The sequence below is a fragment of the Asterias rubens genome, chromosome 14 (assembly GCF_902459465.1).
Source record: "Asterias rubens chromosome 14, eAstRub1.3, whole genome shotgun sequence".
Lineage (NCBI taxonomy): Eukaryota > Metazoa > Echinodermata > Asteroidea > Forcipulatida > Asteriidae > Asterias > Asterias rubens.
Genome location: NC_047075.1, coordinates 6,611,473 through 6,620,478, shown reverse-complemented (window position 1 = coordinate 6,620,478; position 9,006 = coordinate 6,611,473). Strand labels below are relative to the sequence as shown.

The 9,006-nt window shown below is 37.3% G+C and overlaps 1 protein-coding gene across 1 annotated transcript; it reads right to left on the bottom strand.

Annotated features, from left to right (window-relative positions):
- Positions 1-569: 569 nt before the first annotated feature.
- LOC117299072 lies at positions 570-7,435 on the bottom strand. Its single transcript, XM_033782488.1, has 7 exons — positions 7,370-7,435; positions 6,405-6,604; positions 5,547-5,646; positions 4,643-4,845; positions 3,002-3,219; positions 2,276-2,435; positions 570-1,424 (listed from the first exon to the last, which is right to left on the bottom strand). The coding sequence occupies exons 2-7, from the start codon at positions 6,598-6,600 to the stop codon at positions 1,222-1,224; spliced, it is 1,080 nt and encodes a 359-aa protein (XP_033638379.1). The 5' UTR covers positions 6,601-6,604; positions 7,370-7,435; the 3' UTR covers positions 570-1,221.
- Between the last annotated feature and the right edge of the window lie 1,571 nt (positions 7,436-9,006).

Genomic DNA, 9,006 nt, shown 5'->3' with positions numbered 1-9,006 from the left:
CCCCCCCCCCCCCGACCACTGTGAATAAGACAAACATTTCTCATAAGTTTGACCTGCAGGCCCAGGTACTCAAGAGTTCATTTTCCAAAATAAAAATATAACAAACTGAATAAAGTAGGTCACTGAAAACATAACAGTTGAGAACACTTTGATCTTTTTAAAGAATCTTTAATATAAATGGAGACCAAGAAAGTGTACTCCCAAGTATGTAAGAGAAAAATGCAACATTTATGTATTTGTTTACCTTAATGGTTTTATAAACTTCTTGCTACAACACTTTAATTATTAACTTCTTGTACTATTGACAAACATAAATCTGATTAAGTTAGGCTACAGATGAAAGGCATTTTTCAGAGTAAACAAAAGGTAAATTAATTGGTCTTTTGTCAACAAAAACTTGGATCTCTAATGTGCATAAAAGCCAGCCACTGACATGTCATAACACTATTAATTTGACATAATTTCTAATGGACATGCAAATGCTGTAATAATGAACTTTCATTATCAAACTCAAGCAACATAATTTCTGTTGTTTTAACCAACATACTTAAAAAGTTGGGCTCAAAAGTCGCTCTTTTAACACAAAAAGTGAAAACACTTGTTATCAAAACAACCTTGCTTTTAAGTTGGTCCCTCACAACAATCCTTTAGATTATTTTTAAAATCCTTCAGAGTGTACCTTGTGCATAAAAGCCAGCCGCTGACATGTCACACCATTAATCTGACACTGTGAGAATGCAAATAGCTATGAATTTTTATTTTCAAACTCAAGCAAAATAACTTTTTTTAACCAACATGCATATGGGTTAATGACGACCACAAGACCACATGGCACAAAACAATCTTTGCTTGTTCCACTTGAAAACACGTGTCCATCTGTATGGGATTTTTTTCACGACAAAAAAGTAAATATAAAAATAAAATAAAAGCTTCTTTTTTTCTAACATTACATTTGAAACTCAAGTTGGGCTCATTAGAAAAGTAGTACAAAAAACGTGAATGCACTCGTGATCAAGGCAACCTTGCTATTGAGTCCCTGATTACCATTAATGATTATGAGTTCAATCAACTTCAAACATCGAAACAAGATGTGTATAGTACAAGCTTGATGTAGTGACATACAATAGTAGAAGATTTTACATTCTCTAAGAGTGTATTATAATTCCTCACTGATCTGAACCAAAATCTCTAGCTGCATGCAGGCTCCCTGGTTTTCATCGATCAGGGACGGTCATGTTCATCACTGGAACCATAGTCTTCAGTAGATTCCTGGCTGACATTTTCGGAAGGACTAACGCTGGCCTGACGTGCTCTTCTCGCCCTTCCACCATCACGGTCTTTGGCATAGCGAAACCAATCTTTTATGATGGAATCTATCTCAGCATTTGTCGCAGATCTGACGGCTGGATTTCTGCGAACAGCTCCTGAATTAATTTGAGAAAATTTGAAAACAGGTTAACTGAAATAAAATATATACGAACAAGTGATACGCAGGGCCCAATTTCATAGAGCTGCTTAAGCAGAACAAATTGCTTAAACAATTTCTGCTAAGCAACAACAAACAGGATACCAGTCCCATTTGCTACATTTTAAATGATATTTCAGCTGGTAAACTTTTTCCTTGTAAGCATAATTTTGTTTTGCTTAGCTAGTTTCTATGCTTAAGCAGCTCTATGAAATTGGGCCCAGATCGTGTTGCCCGTTTATTGTGGTCAATCCCAATTAAGTTTTGTGCCCTTAGAAAATGTTAAATTTTATGCATTTTCTTTTAAATGAGCTAAAATAATTCCTCAAAGTTCTCTGACCTGCAATTTTGGAACCCCCAACCAAGGATCATTCCATCAAAGTACATTCAAATCCATAAGACTCTGCTGACAAAGCATTCAACCAATAACCTCTGAATGTAGCCCTTCAACAAACCAGGGCTCCCTGTATCCAAGTCTCATCTCACATAGATGGTCATACTGTCATACGGCTACAGTGATACAGAATTTAGGTCTGTGTCTCACAAAACTTGGCTACCCAAAAACGAATTAAAATTTACACAGTCAGTTTCCCTTGTGGTTATATTGCTTATTACACACAAATTGTATTAGTTTACAAGATTGTCCACAATTATAAGTCATACGTGATCTTTCAATGTGGGTAGTTTGGTAAACTAATTAAACTGTTATCATCTCTTAGACTTAGTTTTCGAGTTATATTTTCAAGTATGTTTGTTCTATATTTTCATTTTCTGACCCAACTTGCGCTTTGTGTGGCTGTTAATACTTACGATGTACAACATTCACCAGACGAAGTTTACAGAAGGCCTCCTTTGTGCCTTTTCCAATCCAATTAAACTGCTTTGCAAGGTCATTGGTCAATATGCAGACAAGAATTCGTCTGACCGTACTGCCAAGATTCTCTCCACCAATATTGGATAAGTAAGTGACCTTTAAAAAATTTGAAAACAAAAATCAGCAGATAGACAATAGTAATGATCCTGCCGTAGTGGATAACAGTGGATAATAACAATTCAGCATGCTTTCTACATTAGCGTTAATCCAAGGAGACATCAGTTTTACTGTCAACTTTCTATTCCTACGTAAAGAGTTGTGTGTGGAAACATTTTTGCATCCTAATGATAAATGCTTGGTAAAATAATTATATGCTTTCCAAAACAAAAACGTTCCGCAAGAAGTAGTTAGTAGTGTAAAAGAATTAAGAGTTTGTTTCCAAAACGCAATAAATGACAACTGTTATTTTTGTTTTTGGTAAAATGATGATGGTTGTTTTATTCGAAGAAAAAAAAAAGTAACCACAAACATGATTTAGAAACTCAGGCGATTTTACAAATTGTGTTTTATCATCCAATTAATCTATGGAAAAGAAAACAAAATTATCTTTCTTTCTGTTTTTGAAATATTGAATCTGAGCATTTTTTTGTGATTTGTTTTCTAATGGAAATTAACTCTTTGAATGTTTCCAGCATTTTGCCATGAAAAACAAAAAAACTTACCAAAAGCTTCTCCTTCTCGAAATTTTGAAGGAGGGCCTCCAGGTCTCTCACATCCCTCAACAATTTCAAGGGAAAAGTCAATCCTTCTGGCAAACCACCATTATCTAACTCCTGTTGTGACGTATTGAGTTTTCTCAGTATTTGAATGAGCAGGGTTCGGTTTTCTGTAGTTATCATGGTTGCCTTTTCTATCAGGGTCAGCAGTTTCTTCTCAGTTGCTGATGAAAATAGTATAATGAGTGCCTAACCATTATTGTATTATAAGACATTTTTATATTGTATTAAAAGACATTTTCATGGGAACAAGTGCTTTTACCATGGGTATGAGTGGGAGCACATGGGCTTCATAATATGATTGGAAATTAGTGTATGTACACACAGGACTTTCCATCGAGTGCAGGTTGGTTAAAAAAATACCAATAATAGGCCTAATACACGGTTTTTATATAGCGCTTTTTCATGGGGTGTCTCAAAGCGCTTCCGACATTATTACCCCTGGTCACTGGGCCTTAAATCATTCCTTAAACCATCTCAGCTCCCTGGGGAGTATACAGCCTGTGCGACAATTATATGCGCTACATGGCTAAACCAATGACAAGAACCATCTCTGCCCTCACAGGTACCCATTTACCCCTGGGTGGAGAGAAGCAAAGTTTATTAAATATTCACCCATTTTCTGAAATTCCCGGTAATCTGTTTTACCCTGTGTTGGTGTGTTAACCATGGTCCTGAACAAGTTATGGGTTTAGCTTAACCTGTGGATATCAATATGGCCCATCATAAATAGCATGTACAAAACTGGATTGTCCAAGGGAGCTTCAAGACACATTGGCGCGAACCAACACAATGAATGCATGCAAAGCTGTTCACTTTTGACAGTATTTTCTTAACAAGTGCTTAGTACAAGTAGAGCTCAACCGCTAAGTAAAAACAAAGTCTCTGGAATTTCAGAAAGTGGATGAAAAACCCCTTCAACAGGTTTGCATGTGTGACAGGTGTAGAAAAAACTTTGTTCAGTTACCCTTCCACTGTTTATTTCCAATTTAATCTCTTCCAGCACCCTGTACAAGTTAATTTCTAGGAATGTTCTGTAAGACAGAAGTTTTCCACCTTTTATTGCTGTACATTGAATCACTGGTCTTGCTTTTGGTCAACGCTTTGTAATCAATACAGTTGTTTTTTTAATTATTTTTTTAATGAGGAAACCTACAATTTGAGTCGCTGTCCTACTTTTTGCATTTCCTTGTGTCTTTACCCTATTCTATCCTTAGATTAATTGAGTTTTTCTGAAGTGAGTTTCCCCAACGTTTAGTTTTATTTACTTTATTCAAGTGATCCATTTTCTGGGTTACACATGCATTCATTGTGTTGGTTCGCGCCAATGTGTCTTGAAGCTCCCTTGGCCATCCAGTGTTGTACATGCTAATTATGATGGGCCATATTGAGATTCACAGGTTAAGCTAAACCCATAACTTTGTTCAGGACCTGCAGACCATGGTTAACACACAACACAGGTTACAAGCTTTTTAAAACCATCCTGTATGAGTACACATACAATACAATCTGTTTTTCCCCTTTTAGTAATAGTAGAAATAACACCACCCTGCCAGTCACAAAGAGTGAAGTACTTATTCAAAATACCTGTGCAAGCTGATGAGGACCGACTCAAACCCCCCGAAGACCCCGAAGACCCCGAGGGTGACCCCGAAAGGATGAGGCTTGGTGGTGGACATGGCAATTCTGATGGGCTGTTGTTAGATGTGGAATTCACACTGCGACGTGGCTGAATTGCAGTAACAATTTCTTCATCTGATGATGCATCCTGCTGATAGCGTGGGTTTGGCCTGATGATGTTTGTTTTTTGTGTGGTGAAAAAAGGAAACAATAAGCACTCATCAAGCTCAGAAATTCAGAATACAAAACTTTGTCATATTCATCAAGATAAAGAGTGAAGGCTTTCTAACATTATGGGATTTTCCAGAAATTACAAGAGTCACAGTTACAAGATAGCACGTTTAATTTATTTGACAAACATATTCCCAAGATGAAGGGGAAACCCCGTCAGTTGAGACACCAAGTCTTGTTAGCAAGCAAATTTCAGAGTGACACATTTTTTATTTTTTTTTAAGATTCTTCTTTTGCAATGTTTCCTTGGTTCATGAGTTACACTGCGAACTACCTTGTGCAATATCAGCTAATGAAATACATGTATATACAGCAAATTATTAGGGGTTCGTGCATCGCAGTTTTTTTAAATATTAAGGCCGAGACCTGGAACCCCTAAGTTTTCTAAAGGAAAGAACTGACTTTGTTAATTATTTAATAATTATTATTATTTTTTTTTTTATCCTTTCCTGTAATTGACGGTTGTCCGCTGTTGGTTTGGTCAATAAATATATAATATAATTGTGATTAAAAATAATAATAAAAAAAAAAAAAAATTAAAAAATATTCTGGACATGCCTTTAAGTTCCCTTATTCTATGCAGAACTGATTCTATGGATTTTACAATGGGCGGTTCAACATGATATCGATCACTACAAACCTCATAATTCTCTTGGGTGGCACTTCCGTTTCCATATCAGTTCCAATGTCTGATGTGTCTTGTGCCTGGCGCACTTTAGCCATGCCTTTCTCATAAGAGGCTGGGAAAATGAAAGAATTTCGGAAAATTAAGCCTGAAAATTTGTGAAAATGTTATTGTATAGTAACCAGCTTTGTAAAGTCTCTGTGCAGTTTTTCTGTGAACTAAATGTATTATATTAATAAATATCTTGGACAGAATTATAGATTCTGATTGGTCAAACCTGATCACATGGGGGTATGTAAACAGGTGATATAAAGACTGGCTCTGGACACTAGAGAACAAATGGGCCCCAAACCTGCATACATTGTGTACAACTAGTAGTTTACCATGTTTACTGCACACACACGCATACGTGCTGAAAATGTAATTTGTGCGCGTATAAACCTACATTTCCAGATATGGTGTTGTTTACAATCAGCAGAGCTCACAGTTGATTGTATCCCTTGAACATAAGTACAACAAAAAGGCAAAGCAAAATTGTCAAATGTTGACCATTTTAACAAATTGTTTCACAAAAAGGTATATATTAATGGAAGTCTTCACTACATGGTTTATAACCTTGGTTAATGGACCGCGCCCCAAGCTCGGTCCGTTAACAGTGGCCAGTTACCAACCCGGTAGCTATCAGGTGACTCTAAAATGTTGACAGCGGGCACTTATACCACAAGCCTTATCATGTCAACATCAACAAACGACATAAATCATATTTAGACATTAGGAACAAGAGTATGTTTTCAGAAATCTAGTTTTAATTGCCATCAACTCAAGTTAGCTACATATGGTTTGGCAAATTTTGTTAAGTTTCAAACAACACACCTGTTTTATACAGCACACGACAGGGGAACCGCTCATAATCATTGCTTGGTGGCTCGCACCTCTGTACAGCTCTGTCAATTCTGCCTTGTGTCTTGAATTTTGCAGGCCACTTGACAATGTTGTCTTCGTCCGTCAGCCAGCTCTCAGCAACTAGGGCCACAGTGCCCTCAATCTTGAACTCAACAACTGCGTACATTTCCCTGGAAATCAACTTTGGTTAAAAAGCAAGTGTTTTTTCTGTGAAAAATGGGGGTCGCTTTCAGTGAAACAGAAATTCTTGAAACCATGTTCTTTTAGACAATGAAAAACAAAAAAATAAGGTTAAGTCCCTTTTGATACAATAGACTTGTGCTATTAGTTTTACTTTTCTATATTTAGATACTCTAGGTTGCCACAAATATCATTTTAGAGAAAATTTTTCATTTGTTAACTTGCTTTCGTTGCTTAGTAGACAAAATGAATTTCATGCAACTAAGATCCGAGTGTCAAGCTGTCAACCATCAAGACTTTTGTTTTTACCAAACTTGATGAGTCAGAGCTATAACCAAGTACCCTCCTTTACATGGCAACATGGTGAATTTACACTTAATTTCTGATACTGAGCATGTATGGAGCACACCATCAAGGATAGCAACTCTGTGTATTCCTAGGCATCCAGAGGGTAGGGGATAGTCAAAAAAATTGTCTACAGATTTGAACACCTCGTACACAACAGTGACTTTGTCATTCAACAAAATATTTCGAACAACACCTAGACTGTCTTTCACTTTTATGCAGCTATCACTGGGTGATGATGAAATACTGTATGAATCAAGACGCAGTTCGGTATACTGCCGACAGTGGTTAGTGTTAGGTGGCAAAGGACCATTCATGTGCTCTTTCTTGCAGTCAGCTTTGGTTGTTTTCTGCCCACATGAACATGTTTGTCTTGGGGACGACTTTTCCTCTGAGAGACGTCGAATTACCTGTTGAAGGGGTGAGGATGGTTTTCTGATGAGTCGTTTTAACCGATGAAGGAAATTCTCGTATGGGAAACTTGAAATGTTATCAAGTGAGCCAAATTTGTTCGCCTCATGTGCCAAATGGAGTAGACCATGCACATTATATACCAGTTGATCTCTGCCATATATGCATTCAACCTGTTTGACAAATGTAAGAAGAAGCTGTTGTGCATAATCACAGTATAGTTGACACAGAGCAGGATTCAACAAAATGTGCATGGCTACAGAAAGAATAAGGAAATGCCTGTACACTTCAGTTTTAACATGCTCTTTCAAGACCAGTATTCCAGTATAAAGCAAGAATTGGCGAAACTCGGTTGCCTTCCATCGGTCAATTTCCTTAAGTGACCTTGGACGTCTCGCAAATTCTTTAGGGATGTTATTTCTGACAGCAATCAAAGCATCTGAAATTCCATTTATTTTACAGCTCTGCATTCTGCATCTCAAGGGACCTTTAATTAACAGGCGAAGTAATCGTTTGGTCACCCCCAAACACACCAAATGCATATAATCTAATGGAAAGGCAGACACCAATCCTAAACCAGTCTCCTGTAATGGACAACGTCTATGGTGATGATCCTCATCTACCATGTCAACAAACTCTGCATCTGTTCTCAGCCTGACATCAAACTTGGGATATATGACTTTTTTCAGCCATTCACCCTCTATCCAACACTTATCGCAACCATGGTAACCAGTGCATAATTTAACACATTTCACATATGCTCTTGCTGGAGCATCACAAATGACTGAAGAAACTTCAACAAAGAAATGCCTTCCATCAAAATGAAAACCATCATTCTTTAATTTAATAACTTCTTCTTTGAAATCATGTAGGTACTGGGCAAGGTTGGAGGGTTTGGTTTGCCCAACAAATAATGCAATGATAAAAGGCTCTCTACAGCTCTGCAAGCAACCTAAAATTGGCCAGAACTGCGTACTACTGCTTCTAAAAAGGGGGAGACCGTCAATATTGATTTGCAGCTTCAAAGGAGTTTCTGTGACTGAAGTGAATTCAGGATGCGAACTAAATCTGTTTTTGATATTCTCCTCAATACCAAAGTAATGATACTGCCCACCTGCCATATGTTTTACAGTGTATGAAGTCTGGGTTCGCAAAAGAGTTCTTGGATCTTTCGGCATTGAAGGAAAGTAAGGGATAAGGACATTTTGCAATGAGCTCAGAGCCGACATTGGAATTTGAAATGTCTTTGCCCACTCAGCAATGTCACTGATTATCTGTTTTCCTGCTACATCGTCAAGCTCATAGTCACTTTCTCCTGCACTATTATCACTTGATGAATGCAAATCAAAATCAATCACGTTACTTTCAATGTGGACTTCAGAGTGAGTTGATGGCTCCACTGAATTCGCATCATCAGTGACCTGTGACAAAATTTCTGATTCGTTTCTTGATGCAGTAACTTGAGTAAGTGTAGAAGAGTCCAAAATATCTGAATCATACTGAGCTTCTGAGTGACAAGAAATAAACTCAGTGTCATCAATTATGTCTTGTATGTGTTCTGCAATTCTTCCCTTTAGTTTTCGCCTTTTTGTCCAATATGATGCCCTTATCATTGTGAGTTTTTTCCTGTTAACAT

Excerpts from the sequence above, each read along its gene's own strand:
- LOC117299072 (XM_033782488.1), bottom strand. The coding sequence starts at position 6,600 with ATGTACGCAGTTGTTGAGTTCAAGATTGAGGGCACTGTGGCCCTAGTT. Across the intron at positions 5,647-6,404 it reads TCGTGTGCTGTATAAAACAG|CCTCTTATGAGAAAGGCATG; the intron begins GTGTGTTGTTTG and ends TCATTTTCCCAG. Across the intron at positions 2,436-3,001 it reads TCGAGAAGGAGAAGCTTTTG|GTCACTTACTTATCCAATAT; the intron begins GTAAGTTTTTTT and ends AATTTTTTAAAG.